Source organism: Manis pentadactyla, chromosome 4 (assembly GCF_030020395.1).
Source record: "Manis pentadactyla isolate mManPen7 chromosome 4, mManPen7.hap1, whole genome shotgun sequence".
In the NCBI taxonomy this organism is placed as follows: Eukaryota; Metazoa; Chordata; class Mammalia; order Pholidota; family Manidae; genus Manis; species Manis pentadactyla.
This window is the reverse complement of record NC_080022.1, coordinates 41,651,515-41,668,626: the sequence shown is the minus strand read 5'-3', so window position 1 is coordinate 41,668,626 and position 17,112 is coordinate 41,651,515. Positions and strand designations below refer to the sequence as shown.

General features: G+C 39.7%; 2 protein-coding genes across 6 annotated transcripts in view; both read left to right on the top strand.

The window, feature by feature from the left end:
- The window catches only part of TXNDC12 (thioredoxin domain containing 12), a 45,247-nt gene extending 30,552 nt beyond the window's left edge, over positions 1 to 14,695 (top strand). For 3 of the 5 annotated variants that reach the window (XM_036893316.2, XM_036893319.2, XM_036893320.2), the window contains one exon: positions 14,024 to 14,400. In XM_036893316.2, the coding sequence (XP_036749211.2) occupies positions 14,024 to 14,178 (155 nt within the window). In that variant the 3' untranslated portion in view covers positions 14,179 to 14,400. Of the gene's footprint in view, positions 1 to 11,246; positions 11,333 to 14,023; positions 14,401 to 14,453 lie in introns of those variants that run through there. The other 2 variants (XM_036893318.2, XM_057500208.1) reach the window with 2 other exon arrangements.
- Positions 14,696 to 16,843: 2,148 nt separating this feature from the next.
- The window catches only part of RAB3B (RAB3B, member RAS oncogene family), a 62,505-nt gene continuing 62,236 nt past the window's right edge, over positions 16,844 to 17,112 (top strand). Inside the window, exon 1 of the mRNA XM_036893171.2 lies at positions 16,844 to 17,008. The gene's annotated coding sequence lies outside the window, so the exon portion shown is untranslated. The remainder of the gene's footprint in view (positions 17,009 to 17,112) is intronic.

The window sequence follows — 17,112 nt, the reverse complement described above, 5'->3', positions numbered from 1 at the left end:
ACTTATTCCAACCCTCCAAAATGGAATCTTTCTGAGAGAAGGTCTGATGCAGCTGGTTTACAGTGAAGACTGACATGGCCAATTAGGCAATATAAAAGACTTTCCCCATAAATTGAATGAAAACGAAGTGTTTAATTAAAATATCCTTAAAGTACATAATAAGATAAATACATTCCATCAAAGCACATTGTATTGGCAAATTTTTTCTTAACCCTTTCTGAGGAATTTGGGTTATGCAATACCCTCTTAAGGCAAGTGAAAAAGTCTGAGACATAGTTAATAAGTATTTGATAAGTCTTTGTGGTGTACTCCCCAGATATTGAGAAAGTGATGACTCTAATGAATAGGCAATAAATTCTTTTGCAAGGAAGGTGTTTTCTATTTCTTTGCTTACAACATAATCAAAAGAGGATGCAATTGAATTTCAACTGATGTATCGTTTAAAATATTTTGTTACATCACTGATTTTTTGGCATAAAACTCAGGAGTTCAATGCATTTAATGCCATCGGAATAACAAAACTCCTTCCATTTCCATTGCATCTATTTACATGAACATTTCTCAGCACTTACACTGCTAAAAGAAATAACCAGTGTTAAGAAAGATTGATCAAAACTTTTAATGTCATTGTAACAAGCCTGCCTAATGGATTATCTGACTTTCCAAGAAAATATAACTTCATTTGATCTATTCACTATTACTTATGGTACAAACATTTTACAGCTCTATAGAGTTACATATCACCTTATAAAATCTAGTAAGATACAAATGTTTTCTTTCCAGAGAGAAGATAACCTCAAAGATTATGGTTTTATTGCCTTTAGGTGATTAACCAATTTTGTATCTGATTTAGCATTCTTATTTCAGGATTCCTGTTTGTCACTAACAATATGTATGTACATTTCTTGTATTCTACTTTGAACTGGTTTTGTCATCCTGCTGGTCCTCATTAATGAGTTAATCAAAATTTTGGCATATTCTCAGAATCTGAGAATTAAGTTTTTAATATTTTGAGAATACTTTTGATATAAAAATAGAGTTAATGCTGAATCCTAATTCTAGCCATAATATTCTCCTTGCAGATAACATGACATGTTTTTAAAAAGTCATATCACTGAGACGCATTTTCAATAAAGTTTTATGTTTAATATTTACCAGCATTTGCAATGTTGTACTTTTGATTGACATACTAATAGTTTTTATAACAATAATGGAATCTGGAAGAAAAATCTTAATTTATTTAGCTTAGGTTTTCCTAAAAGTAGGACCTGATATAAGGCTTTCTGTACAGGCCATATATTTCAGGAAGAGATTCTAGGAACAGGAGGGAAGGCTTGGGGAGAGTGAAGCATGGGAGGAATAGGCAAAATAGAATTTATTATTGAGCTGGTTATCCACATTGGTCAAGATTGCCTCAGAGGTCTTAATTTCCTGAGAGAACATAACACGCCAAGGTGCAGAGAAACCTTGAAGCAGAAAGCAAGAGGTAAAGGAATGCAGTTATAGGGAGGTGTCCTCAACCTCCAAATGCAGCTGATTACCACAGCAATGGCCAAAGGGGAAAAAAAGGTCAAGAGGCTATAAGATAGGGTACACAAGTTATCAAACATTACCTAGATTCTTGCAGTCATAGGAAGTTTTAACATTTAATTCCAATTAAATACATATTTTTACTATAGAGAAGTATGGCATAGTGATCAATAAGGACTTTTAAGCATATTTTAAACGCATTACATTAAGTTAAAATTCTGTGAGTTGAGAATAATCATAATTGACCTGATTGTTTATAGTTCATGATGAGTGATCAAAACCGAAAGTTTCTGTGATGACTGCCCTTGCACTGTTCACCATGTAAGAACTTATTCACTATGTAAGAACTTGTTCACCATGTAAGAACTTGTTCGTTATGCTTCAGAAGATTGGAGACTGTTGAGAATTAGGCTTGGGGTTGATTAATGATTGTGCATTGAGTCCCCTATACAGAATTTTATTGTTGTTAACAACCATTTGATCAATAAATATGAGAGATGCCCTCTCAAAAAAAAAATCTGTGAGTTGAGTGAGAGAAATAGGAGTTCAAGAAAAAACAGAATGATGTAAAATTTCCACTGTTAAGAGGAACTCTTGCATGTCTTAGTTTTAAGTGAATGAGGTGAGTATAAAATTTCTGTGGTACTTAGATTCTAGTGGATACATTCTAAAAAGTAACATAACAGCTTTATTTTTAATTGTTAATATTTATAATATTCTAGAAATTATGTCCTTGGCAGTTATTAATTATTTTTTGATGATTTTATTGAAGTATAGTTGATCTATAATATTATATTGGTTGCAAGTATACAATATAGTGATTCAGCACTTTTCTACATTATTAAATGCTCACCCCAACTAGTGTAGTTAACTATCTGTCAACATAGAAAGATGTTACAGAACTATAGACTATTCTCTATGCTGTACTTTCTTCCCTGTGACTAATTTATATTATGATTGAGATTTTGTGCCTCCTTATCCCCTTCAACTATTTCAACCACCCACACAACCTTTTCCCCATGGTAACCACCAGTGATTTCTCAGGGTCTATGAGTTTACTACTCTTTTGTTCATTTTGTTTTGTTTTGTTTTTAGAGTCCACATATAAGTGAAATCATACAGTATTTGTTTTTCTCTGCCTGGTTTATTTCACTTAGCATAATACCCTCTAGGTCCATCCATGATGTTGCAAATGGCAGTATTTCTTTCCTTTTTATGGATGAATAATATTCCATTGTATGTATGCACTGTATCTTTACCCATTCCTCTATAGACAGACACTTTGGTTGCTTCCATATCTTGGCTATTGTAAATTATGTGGCAGTAAACATAGGGATTCATGTATCTTTTCAAATCACAGATTTTGTATTCTTTAGGTAAATTCCTAGAGATGGAATTACTGGGTTGTATGGTATTTCTATTTTTAGTTTTTTGAGGAACCTCCATACTGCTTTCCACAGTGGTCACACCAATTTACAGTCCCACCAACAGTGTAGGAGGGTTTTCTTTTCATCCTTGCCAACACTTGCTATTTCTTTTCTTTTGGATAGTGGCCATTCTAACTGGTGTGAGGTGATATCACATTGTGGTTTTGATGTGCATTTCCCAATGATTAGTGATGTAGAGCATCTTTTCATGTGTCTATTGGCTATCTGTATGTCTTCTTTGGAAGAATGTGTATTCAGGTCCTTTGCCCATTTTTCAATTGGTTATTTGCTTTTTTGGTGTTAAGTTCTTTATGTATTTTGATGTTAATCCCTCATTGGATAAATCATTTACAAATATATTCTCCCATAATGTAGGTAGCCTTCTTGTTTTGTTGATTGTTTCCTTTATTGTGCAGGTTTTTAGTTTGATGTAGTCCCACTTGTTTATTTTTACTTTTGTCTCCCTCAACTGGCAAGATGTGTCCAGAATAAAATTACTCTTGCTTATGTTCAAGAGGTTTTTGCCTATGTTTTATAATAGCTTCATGATTTCATCTCATATTTAGGTCGTAAGTCCATTTCAACTTTACTTTAGTATATGGGTACTTAGATTTTTAAAAGATCAGACAGTAATCCAGTTTCATTCTCTTACATGTAGCTGTCCAGTTTTACCAACATTTATTGTAGAAACTGCTTTTTGCTTATTGTATATTCTTGTGTCCTTTGTCATATATTAATTGACCATATATGTGTGGGTTTATTTCTGGGCTCTCTATTATGGTCCATTGATCTATGGGTCTATTCTTGCACAGTACCATACTGTTTTGACTACTGTAGCTTTGTAGTACAGCTTGAAGTCAGAGAGTGTAATTCCCCAAGCTTTGTTCTTCTCTCTCAGGATTGTGTTGGCTATTTGGGGTCATTTGTGGTTCCATATAAAGTTTAAGATTATTTTCTCTAGTTCATTGAAAAATGCCATTGGTATTTTGATAGGGATTGCATTGAATCTGTAAGTTGCTTTGGGAAGGATGGCCATTTTGACAATATAAATCTTCCTATCCATGAGCATGATATAAATTTCCATTTAATTGTGTCTTCTTCAGTTTCTCTCATGAGTGTCTTATAATTTTCAGAGTACAGGTCTTTCACCTGCTTGGTTAGGTTTATTCCTAGGTATTCCATTCTTTTTGATGCAATTGTAAATGGAATTGTTTTATTGATTTCTCTTTCTGCTAGTTCATTGTTAGAATATAGGAATGCAACAGATTTCTGTATATTGATTTTGTACCCTGCAACTTTGCTGAATCCATTTATTAGTTCTAATAGTTTTTTGATTAAGTCTTTAGAGTTTTCTATATATAGTATCATGTCATGTGCAAATAGTGACAGTTTACTTCTTCCTTAGCTATTTGGAGGCCTTTTTCTTGTCTGATTGCCATGGCTAGGACTTCCAGTGCTATGTTGAATAAAAGTGGTTAAAGTGGATATCTTTGTTTTGTTCCTGATCTTAGAGGAAAAGTTTTTGGCATTTGTCATTGAATATGATGTTACCTGTGGGTTTGTCATATATGGCCTTTATTATTTTGATGTATGTTCCCTCTATACCCATTTTATTGAGTGTTTTTATCATGAATGGATGAATTTTGTCAAATAATTTTTCAGCATCTATTGAGCTGATCATATCGTTTTTATAATTCCTTTTGTTTATGTGGTGTACCACATTGATTAATTTATGAATATTGTACCATCCTTGCATTCCTGGAATAAATCCTACTTGGTTATGATGGATGATCCCTTCGATGTATTTTTGAATTCAGTGTGCTAATATTTTGTTGAGGGCTTTTGCATCTATGTTCATCAGGGATATTGGTGTGTAGTCTTTTTGTTTTTTGTAATGTCTTTGTCTGGTTTTGATATTAGAGTGATGCTGGCTTCATAGAATGAATTTGGAAGTATTCCCTTCTCTTGTACTTTTGAGAATACTTTTAAAAGGATGGGCATTAGCTCGTTAAATGTTTGGTAGAATTCAGCTATGAAGCCATCTGGTAATGGAATTTTGTTTGTTGGGAGTTTTTTGATTACCAATTTCATTACTGGTACTCTATCTTTCAGATTTTCTATTTCTTCCAGGGTCAGTCTTGGAAGATTGTATGATTCTAGGAATTTGTCCATGTCTTTTAGGTTGTCTAGTTTATTGACATATACTTTTCCATAGAATTCTTTTATAATAATTCTTTTAATTTCTGTGGTATCCGTTGTAACTTCTCGTTTTTCATTTCTGATTTTGTTTATTTGTGTCTTCTCCCTTTTTTTCTTGGTAAGTCTGGCTAGGTCTTTGTCTATTTTGTTTATCTTCTTGAAGAATCAGCACTTGGTTTTATTGATTTTTTTCTATTGATTTATTCTTCTCTATTTTATTTAGTTGTTCTCTGATCTTTATTATGCCCCTCCTTCTATTAACTTTGGGCTTCATTTCTTCTTCTTTTTCTAGTTTTTTAAATTGTGAGTTTAGACTGTTTACTTGGGATTGTTCTCATTTCTTGAGGTAGGCCTGTATTTCCCACTTTTGCAGTATCCCACATATTTTGAACTGTCGTGTTTTTATTTTCATTTGTCTCCATGTATTGTTTGATTTCCTCTTTCATTTGTTTATTGATCCACTGATTATTTAGAAGCAAGTTGTTTAGCCTCCATGTGTTTGTATGTTTTGGTCTATTTCATCTAATTGACTTCTAAGTTTCATATCATGGTGGTCTGAAAAGATGCTTGATACAATTTCAATTTTTTAAAACGTATTGAGGCTTTTTTATGTCCTAATATGTAATCTATCTATTCTGGAGAACATTCTATATACAGTTGAGAAAAATGTGTAGCTGCTTTGGGGTGGAACCTTCACAGTTATTTAAATGATGAAATTTTTGGTGTCAATTTAAAAGTGGCAACTTAAAAGTAATAGTTTTCCAGAATTCTTTCAGGAATCATGCAAGCCAAGATGTTTCAAGACTAGTGATTTCAGACATTCCTCACCTGATAATGCAAATATTTATATAGCTCCATGTACCAGGAATTGTTCTATAATTTCCAGTTTTATATTTAATACTAACAACAACCTAATGGATTTGCTTCTATTACCATCATCACCAGTGATTTACAGATAGGGAAACCAAGGCACACAATGGCTAGTTGGTATCAGAGCTGGGACTTGAATATGTACAGTTGGCTCATGAATTCATACTTTTAACCACTGTATCATGCTATGCAATTTGTATTCAAGTCAATCAATTCAAGGAGTGCATCAATGCCTTATGCTGTGTAGCAGGTATACATTTTCAAGCCAATTACCAAACTAATACAATTACCAAAAAAAGGGAACATAATTGTATATAACAATTGCAATTTTTTTCAGACCTCCATTCTGTCTAAAAACAGAGAAGCCTTTGATAGTCTAGTCAAAGGTTCTTCCTGTATTTGAGGTTGAAACTCAGTTAACCAGGATTTTTTCCCTTCTGCTTTCTCATTCCCTAGGTGTATCTAAGTCTCAGAGAATTCTACAGGGTCATGACATCAGATAGGAGACACTGTTCATGTTGGCATATTCTGAGATGCAATACTTTCTACCTGCTTGGCACATCCTTTCATGAAGGCATCTGCTGAGATGTCTATTTTCCTATCAGCCTCCAGTGGTCAGTTCACTTAGTCTCTCCCCTATCTGTCAACAAGGCTCCTCCAGGTCCATCAGCCCCTGAGCACCACTTCTATTCCCTTCAGTGGGCAGGAAAATTTGGCTGCTTTCCTGGAGCACTGTACAGCATTAGGGTCCCTGCTCATAGTCATGCAGGCTTTCCAATGCTGGCACTGTTGGGTCGCCTGGCACTACTGAGTCAGCAGCAGTGGACACTGAGTCTCTGGACTTGGTTCCACGACCCAGAGGCTCCAGCCAGGCACCTGGAGTCAGTCAGATTACATTAGATATCTTCCATCATGGATGAAGCATTGATTTGACTTTACTGAAATAGAGTCTTCATTTGGATTTTCTCTCACCAAGCTTCTGATATAGTACCATCATCCATGGATTTACAGACTACCTTATTCACCAGCATGCTATCTCACTCAATATTGCCTCTGAGCAGTGAACTCACTTTACACTGATGCTTTCATGTGAGACCTGAATTGGTAACTGTCGGGGAAGAGTTGGCACAGTGTGAGGCCTCCATGTGCGGGCATGAACTTACAGGTGTGACATGGCTCTGAAGCTAACAGTTCTATCAGCAGCCTCCTGATCCCAGGTTGCGGCTATGGCAATGTGTTCCATGAGAACAATGGCTTCCTTATTTCCAGATTGTGGCCAAGGTTGTATGATCCTGGAACCAGAACCTGGGAGAGAAGATTCGTGATTCCCCACTTTCCCAGTTGATGTAAAGCTTTCTTCTCTCTTGTCAGGAAAGCCTTCCAGCCCAGTATCTGTTCCTCTAGTCTCCCAATGATTTTTTAAATTCCTAGTTCTCTGTATTAAATGTTTTCTGATTAAAATAGAATGGCTTCTATTATCCACAACAGAACCTTGCTGGTTATAGCGGTGAATTTCCTAATTAAGATATCATATATACAGATGTGATTCTAAGGTAATCAAATAGAGGTTCTAGATTTTTAACTGGATGTAGTAAATGACACTTTGGGTCACACCATTTTTAGTAGTGGGTACTTGTACTCTGTGTTGCATTATATTAATTGAGTTTTTTTGGAAGAACAAATGTGGGGGAAAAGGATATAGTTCATGTAGAGCTAAGAAATTAGTTGATTATGTTGACATTTAAAAACTCTTCTTGGCCACTTCATTAAAATCCCCTTCTTAAAATTATAATACCATTCACAAAAATTTTGCAGGGTGGCCGAGCTCCCTTTCCATTTCAGAACTTGGAAATACCAGATAATTGCTTTCCTAGCCTCATTTGCAGCTAGACTACAGGCACATGACCTGGACTCAGCCCATCAGATACACCTTCCAAAGACTTCTACAGCAGAGACAACAGCATCTGATTGAGTTCTTGGGCAGTGGTGGTTGAGTGTCCATGGAGATGTCCAGTGTTGGAGGCTAGTGGTGTTGATTAGTTAGGATGGTCAGACTAGATCTTCTGATATAAGTACAAACTCAGTGCTTAGTGGTGACAGCAGTGCTGTCTTCCTGAGCATATCTGCAGCATGAACCCCTAAACCTGGTTCTCTAGCCTCTCTGGGTATTTTATGGTTTATTCAAAGTTATTTAATACATTATTTTCTTCCTTAAATAAACCAGAGTAGGTTTCTGTGGCTAGCCACTTACTGTGACTGATATAGTAAGTAACCACTGTTTAACAAGGTTATAGCAGTACCTTCCAAAGTATATTCCATGGAACTTTAGTCTACCAGAAAAGGATTCCATGATTCAACAAGTTTGGATAACAATGAAGCTCTTGGAATGATTCATAATTCAAATATTTTAGAAATTCTGAGAACTCACACAGGAAAGGTTTTTACTTGCTACTAGAATGAATGTGGAGGGGGGGGATTTATTTAGAAAACTGCAGTGAAACATGGCTGGAGCCAGTGGATTAAGTCAACCTTGAGTTCCACTTTGTTTTTTGGACTTGGAGATACATGGGGTAATATTCCCCCATATTTAAACCAACTGAAGTTCTGCCTTCCCATTTCTTGTCATGGAAAGCCATGAAAAACATTGTCTAACATCTTGGCTTCTCATTTATTAGACTTCCTCATGACCAATGACTGCCACTCTGTCTCAGCCACCTGCTCTTGAAATCTTGAATTCAGTAATTTTATTCTGTGAACGCAACCACCTATTTGTGCTTTCATCCTAACTGATCAACATCTTCCATTATACTTTGACCTTATCAAGATCTTCTGATAGAACTCCCTCAACTTAACACTGTTAAATCTATAGACCTTCCCTACAACTGTCCCATCCTCTTCTCCTTCCCTCTTGCTCAGTGGAAAAGATGGCTCCTACTAATTTTTCCACTGAGCTCTGGAGCTATCTTCTCCTTGTCCTCAGATTTTCTTTTTTAATCACAAATGTTTCTTTCTCTTTTATATTAGTCTCTCAATCTCTATTGGATCATTGCTATGTAAATTTAAATAAGCACTGCTTTTCTCATCTAAAAACAGACCATCTGTGGACTTTATAGGGCTTTGAAGCCTGACGCATGCTGTCAATCTTTCCTTAACTCTTATTCCCTCTTCAACCTTCTGTATATTCCACCTTGGCTTCTGCCTTCATACTCCAGCTAAATGGCTTATGTTAAGATAATGGGAGGAGATATGGGATTGGGAAGTGAGGCTCATAAAATTATTTTTGAAAGTTCTCTTTCTAATTCAGACTTGCATGGATAATGCAAGCTAAGAGAGAAGCCTTAAGAAATCAGCCCTGATCTCAGACTTCTCACCTCCATAACTGTGAGAAAATAAATTTCTGTTGTTTAAGCCACCCAGTCTGTGACACTTGGTTATGGCAGCCCTAGAAGACTAATACTCTCCTCTTCATACCTACCATACCACCCTGGTCTAAACCATCAACATTTGTCATCTAGGTTTTTGCAGTATAAGATCCATCAGGGCAGTGCTTTTATATACCTTGTTCAGTGCTGTATCTTTAAAGCCTAAGAGAATCTGGTGCACAGTGGGCATTCGATAAACATTAATGAAATGGCTAAACAAATGAATAGCTATTTAGGTGGTTTCCTTGCATCCATCTTTGCCCCTATTTCCAACTTTTCTCCACAGGGACTACTCTACAATATAATTCTGGTTATATCACTTCCCTACTTGAAACTCTTTGTTGTATTTTCTCCATTACTCTCAGGATAAAGTCCAAAATCAATAATATTATTTAAATGGCTGGTATGATTTGACCCCCTACTCTCTCTCCAGCTTCATTGCATGTTATTCTGTCATTCTATCCCATATTCCAGCCACAATTGGTTTCTTTCCATTTTTCAAAGTTCCTCATGTCCTTTATACATGCTGTTCCCTCTATTTGGAGAGTTCTTCCTCATATTTTTGCCTAACTCATTCTTCAGAAATCCTAAATGTCACTTTGTGAAACCTTCCTTGATCATGTCTCCTAAACGGCTTTTACTTTTACATCTCCCACTGCTTCTTCTTCACAGCAGTTACCACAGTGACAATTAGTTATTGATGTGATTACTTGTTTAATGTCTGATTTCCTCATCAGAATATAAGTTCTATGAGAATAGGGACTGTGTCTGTTATGCTCATTGTTGCATTTCTAGTGCTCAGTACTTGCAACCATACTTGTACACCATAAACAAATAACTGTTGAGTGAAAGCATAGGCAGTGTTAATTTCCCAGGGATGAACATTTTTCTTTAGCCATCATGTACCAACGGCAAGCCTACATCAGAAGTAGTCCAAAAAAGAGAGAGGTAAAATTCTCTCCAAGCAAGAAGGATGGGATGAAGGCAAGATGAGTAAGAAGGAGTCTTCTAGACAATGGAAGGGTACTGAGGGAGGCGCTCATGTTAGAGACAAAAGCCTGTGCAAAAATGCTGAGGTCTAAAGAGTTTCTGGGAGCTACAAGTTGTTCTCTGTAGCCAGAAAATAAGGACCAAGGGGGCTAGAGGGTAGATAAAGCTAGAGAGAAAAGTACCCAATCAATTTGCTAAAGAGGTTGGATTTTATTCTACAGGTCGATAAACATCACTGATTTTTTCCAATTCTTTATTTAGGTCTGCTTTGTCTCTTATCCATGGATATTTGGAAAAGTCATTTAATCTTGCTTATGAAAATTATATCATGAATGGAAGCCACTTCAGAAGGCTCCAGGAATATAGCGAATACTTATTAAATGTCAGTTCCAATCTTTTCAGCCCCTATGCTCAGGTTGATTTCAACATGGCTACTGGTCAGACAATGCAGTTCCCATTTAGAGCACAAGGGGGAGTATGAGACTGAACCTTGCGAAGGGTCGCAGGGCTAACTTAACAGCCTCCCATAGCAAGCCCTCTGGGAGAGAGGAAACAGGGGAGTTCTTCCAAAATTAGAAAAGCAACCTGATTTATTTTATAGACTGTAAGTGAGTAGTAATTGTTCTTCAGGTCCCTGGACATGTATCTGAAGAGGGAAACCGTTGGCAAACATGAAGGATTTAGTTTTAAGGTTCCTTAAAGTAGCTGATGTTTTTGAATATGTGTTATGCATCACCTATTTTATATACAATATCACCTTTAATTCTTTCAAGGAGCCAGTGAAATAATTCTCGTCCGTATTCTACAGATGAGCAAGCAACCTATGTGATCAAGAGAAACCCAGTCACATATCTAACAAATGGTGAAATTTGGATTTGAACCAAGACCTCTCCGATTCAAAAGTGATATCCTTTTGATTATCTTGCACAGGCTTACCTTATTTAATTCAATTCTGTTATTTAACAGAGATGGTTCAGAAAAGGGATTGGTCAGTGTTGAATAACTGATGAGACCAAGGGGGGACTTGTGTCCAGGGTGAGTTTGTGGACATGAGGACCCCTGACCACAGACCATAGTTGTCCCCATGCCACTGCTGTATAAATACCCTGAAAGAAAGAGAGACTTTAGATTTGGTCATTTAACCATGGTCTCACCCTGGGAGAATTGCCTGTCCCCTCTGTTCCTTAACTTCCTCATCTCTAAAATGGGCTGACTTCTCCTCTATCAGGTCTCAACTCAAATGTTACTTCCTCAGACAGGCTTTTCTTGTTTAACCCTTCTAAAATAGCCCCCTCCACTAGTCACCTTCTATCCCATCATCCTATTGGAATATTTCCTTAAATGTGCTCATCGATAACTAAAATTCTCTTGTATTTTGTTTACTTATTTGTTTGTCTCCCTTCCTAGGATTCATAGCTTCTGTGTGAGCAGAGGTTCTCTGTCTGTTTAGCTCGTTGTTTGTGCACTCCGTCCCTAGAATACTAAGTGTTGGCACATACTAACTGATCTACAGATCTTGTGGAGTGAATGCATGAATGATAGAATGATGAAGAACTCAGACCAGAGGGTGAAAACTCCAAACAGGCATATTTCAGTAAAGAAGAGGTAGTCTCCCATCCTTGGAAGTGAGCATGCCAAGGCTACAGAGGCGTCTCCCATGTTGGATTGGTGGCAGGGGAGGGGTGATTTGAGTTTCCTTTGGCTTCTCAGTAAAATCTTCATTAGGTTTGGAATGAAAACGCTGGTGACAGGGTGCTGTCTAGTTATGATCTTTGTTAAATTATAGACTGGGTATTTTCTCTATCTAATAACTAGAGAAAGAGAGGCCCAGAGGGTAGGGGAGGCAGAGAGAAAGGGATTAACAGTGTTAGATTCTGCTTCTGGGTGCTGTGGGAGAGGCCTAAGATGCTGGTGGGCTTGCTTAAATTTCAGTAAAATAAATGAGAGTTATGGCTAATCATTTCGAGCTCAGTTGCTGTTTTTCCTCTGGTCTCTTGTTGCCTGCTTCTGAACCCCACCTGCCCCATGGCTGTCCCTTCTGTTCCCTTTCTCATAGGGAATGGCACCACCCAAGTCAGAAATCTCTCCTAGTTGCCTCAATTTCCATTCTCCCCATCTACATCCAGTCACCAAATCTTGTCCTTTTCATCTCCTTAATGTCCCACTGCAGTTCCCAGCTCAGGTCTCATAATCTCTTTTAAAGTCACTGCACCAGTCTATCCTTGTCTCCTTGAACCCTGTAACTTGGAACCTCCAATCCATCTCCCCTCATATAGGCTGAGATCTTTCTAAAGCATGAATACCGCCAAGGCTACACCCTGGATAAAGCCCTGTAACAGCTCTGCATTGCTCTGATCACTGAGTCTATCATCCTTAGCATGGCCCCCAGGCCCTGGCTGACCTCTGGCTCTGACTTGCCCTCCCACCTCACTCATCACCTGCACTGTGCCTATCATATTATGCTTCCAGAGACTCACAACCCCTGCAGTTCCCTGAAGGTTTCATATGACTTCACACCTTTGGGCCTTTGCTCATGCTGGCCCATCTGCGTGGGTTTCTTATCTACAAGTTTAACTCCCACTTTTCCTTGAAGGCTCAGCTTAAGTCACTACTCTGCATCCTAGGACCTGCATCCCAGCATGAGGCCCAGCCTAACTCTCAGGCTCCTTTCTGCTGATGTGTGCCACAGGGAGAAAACAGCCATATCTTGCCAAATTCATGAATGTGGCTGATTTTAGACCTGCCTTTCCCCTATGTTCTGGAGCTAAGAAACCATGGACTAGTTATCTCTTCCTCACATCCAACATGGTATGAGCCAGTCTCCACTTCAAGTTTTACCGTGAAAGTCAAATGAGATAGTGGATCCTTTGTAAATATTCATATGCCTTTTTATTCAGCAAATATCCCCTGACCCTTGCTAAGAACAATCCAGGAGGCATCATGTTGGGTAGTTGTGTGGCCTTTGCCCTTGAGGAACTCTAACTAGTGAATCTTATGCCTGCTCTCCTGCACTGGACACTGAACAACTTTGGGTCAGGGACTACTTATTCACCCTGTGTCTGGTGGGTACTCGGGGGATATTTTCTGTGTGAGTGAGTGAATGAATTAATGCATATATGAGTGAATAGTGTTCCAGGGAGAGGGAGAAACTTGTGCAAATTAATGGAGATGTTAGGGAGCAGGTCACATACATATGGGAACTGCAAATAGTTAAATGTTGTTGGGGCTTAGTGTATAATGGAGGAATGTCCAATAACAAGGCCTGAAGGTAGGAGAAGGTAGTGGGTGAGGCCACAAGGGGCCATATGTGCATATAAAACAGATGGGCTTCAGAGCAGGGGGAGGATTTTAAACTGGGTTTAGGAGAAGTCTTCTGCTGCAGCATGCATTACAGGTGATGATGGGAGGCTGTCACAGGGGTAGGACAGTGAGGAGGCGGTGGCCATGGAATGGAGAGCTATCAGGAGGTAGAATGTGTCAGCTTTGGCAAAGGACTGACAGGGTAGATGAGGAAGAGAGAGGGGTTGGGGGTGCTTTGGGTTCTGACTATTCACACATTGAATGTTCCCCTTGTGTGTGTCTTAGGTTGCCTTGGTGACTGCCTTGGTGATGAGGCAATGTCCTCAAAGTGCATTTTAACCATTTTCACCTCAGAAACCGATACCAGCTGGGGAGAATGGTCCTTCACTCTCTGTTTTACAAGTGAAGAAACTGAAGCACAGAGAAGAAGGAATGACTAGTGCATGAGTGTCAGTGGAGAGACTCATTACACAAATCTGTTCCCATCCCTGTGGCAGACTGGTTGAAGGCCTAGATTCCTCTGTTCCCTGTATCCATGTACCTTAGTGATGTGACTTTGCTCTTTTTCCCAATCAAAGGGGGAGTCTATTTCTCCACTCCTTTGAATCTGGGCTGGGCCTGTGACTTGATTTGGACAACAAAATAAAGTATATGCTACACAATTTCTGAGGTGAGGCCTTAAGAGATTGTATCTTCTTTATTTATCCTCTTGGAGTGCTGTCCTGAGACACCATGCAACCGGGTCTAACATACTGGATGAGAATGTGGAGAAGAGCCATGGCACCAAGGCCTCAGCCAGTACCAACTGCCAGAACTATGAGTGATGCCGTCTTAGACCTTCCAGTCCAGCTGAGCTTCCAGCTGAATGCTGCTCACCAGTGATCCCAGGTAAAGCCAGCAAGGGATTCAGCCACCCGTAAATTGTGAGAAATAATAAATCACTGCTCTTCTAAAGTACTGAAATTTGGGGAGTGATTTGTTATGCAGCAATAGATAGCTGAAACAACTTCTGAGCTCCCATTATCAGTAAATGGTTTCACTGTCTACCTGGTTGTTTATGCCAGTTCCGTTTTCCTCATATCTCACATTCAAGCCATCACCAAACCTGGGAATTTTACCTCCTAAATACATATCAACTCTGTATACTTTCCACTTTCCCCAGTACTATGATGTGATTTCTGATCCTCTTCATCTCTCACTTGGACTGTTGGAGCAATTTCTAACTGTGTTCCCTACCTCCTGTCTTTGGGCTCCCTATCCTTCCCATCCAACCTGTCATCCTACCACAGTCAGAGCTATCTTTCTTATATGCATATGTAACCATGTTATTCCATTGCTTAAGATCTTTTGCTTATAAGGTAAATTCTCAAATCTCTAACATGATACATGAGGCCTTAGACCACCTGGCGCTTGTCTCTATTTCCAGCGCTATATTCAACCACTCTTCTCATTGACCTCTATTTTTTAGAGCTGTTCACAGAAGCTTGTTCACCTTCTCTTACTTGTTCCAGTTCTCCCATTGCATTAAGGTAACCCACTGAAGGTGTCAGATGAAAACACTTGACCGGTCAACACATCTAAATTCCTAGGCTGGCTGTGAGGGATTCACACCGGCATAGATTTGAACCTTGTAAAGATATGAACATACCAAATGACATCCACACTTAAGCTAATATGTTTTCTAACTGACTAAGTCTCATTCAACAAAGAGTATTAATTTTATATTTCATATAAAAACCGGGAGCTGGAGAAGACTGATTACTCAGGCAACTAGAAAAAGATTCAAGGAAATTTTGTTTGAAAGGCTCTTAATCACAATGGTGTTCACTTAGAGCAGTCACTATCACATAATTTGATTTTCTTTGTTCATCTTTCTGGCAGGTCACTTGCTAGTCAATAGGGAGGTAGTTACTGGGGGCACAAATGATACAGACAAAATACAGTCCCAGAGGACTACAAGAGAAGTCCTGAAGGAGGGTCAGTTTCAGTAAAGGCACAGAAGTAATTGAGTACTCTCAGAAGAAGCAGAAGCTATAGGAGAGTTTGGAGGAGGCTTCTAGGGGGCACAGTGACAAGATCTGCCAGGGAAGTGGACAGTGGGAAGAAGAGTGAAAGTGAGGAGTGTGGAGAAGCTCACAACTGTATCAGATAAGTCAGAGAGAGAAGTCAGACAACCAGAGAGACTGTCCATTGGGTGGTTTCCTAGGTTAGAAAAACAAATTGTAAATAGAGTCATAAGGGAACTTGTGGAAAAAATGGTTTTGGTATCTGACTCAGACCTCAGATTTAGGATTGGGAAGAGTGTGGAAAGGACAATGATTCTAAACCAAAGCTGGCAGCTAGCTCCTATGACCCTAGGAAGACTTGAAGTGAAGTCCAGGTCAAGATGGGTGGCAAGTGCCAATTGCCTCCTCTACCTGCCTCCCCTGGCAGAGCTGGGTCTTCCTAATGACTAGGCAAGAACATTTCCTCACTCCAGGCTACTGCTGGTAATGGGAAGCCATTGAAAGTTTTTGTTTTGTTTTGTTTTAACTAGGTTGATGGTAATATGGTGACACTCAGGCTTCTGGTGTAGAGGGTGGATTGGAGAGTGGAGTCAGGGAGACCCAGTAGGAGGCTGTTTCATTAGGCCACGCAAGAACCAGGGTGAGAGCAGTGGAATGGAGAGGAAGGGCCGGGATAGTATATGTTAAGGAGGGGTTATTAACTTAACTAATGGGATGTGGTGTGCGAAGGAGTGCATAGGGTAGAGCACAGTGCCCAGGTTTCAGTTTAGTTTCCTCTTGTAGTAAGAGGTCCAGGTTCTGCCTCTTTCCCTGGGCTTTTGTGAGGATGAAGTGACATAAAGGACAGGAAATAGCAAGGCTGGATACCCACTATCATCTACATTATCATCAAAGCTCTCTGATCACCCTAGTAAGTTCGGTCTGCGGAACGAGGCGTGAGAATTGAGATAAACCACAGTAATCACTCAGGTATCGGGGAGCTCGTGGCCCCAGGATGTCTCGGATTCCCTGCACCTGCCGGTAGCTGGGGGGCCTGGGCGGGGCGAACACGGACTCCGCCCCTAAGCGGGGCGGGGGTGGGGCCTGCACGAGGCAGCGGCGGAGCCGAGCGGCAGCCGGAGCCCCAGCCCTAAGTCGCCGCGGTGGGCTCCAGACCTGCCCCGCCCCGCCCTGCTCCGCGACCCCCCTGCGCTTTCCGCCGCCCGCCGCCAGCCCCTCTGCGCTGCCTGGGAGCGAGCAGCTTGTCCGGCACCCGGAGTCCCAGGTAAGGGGCGCGGCCCCGGCACCCCGCCCCGCGGGGATGCGGGACCCATCCCCAGCTCGGGGCGCTGAGGAGGAGCGCAGGGCAGTGGAGGGGACGCCAAGGCG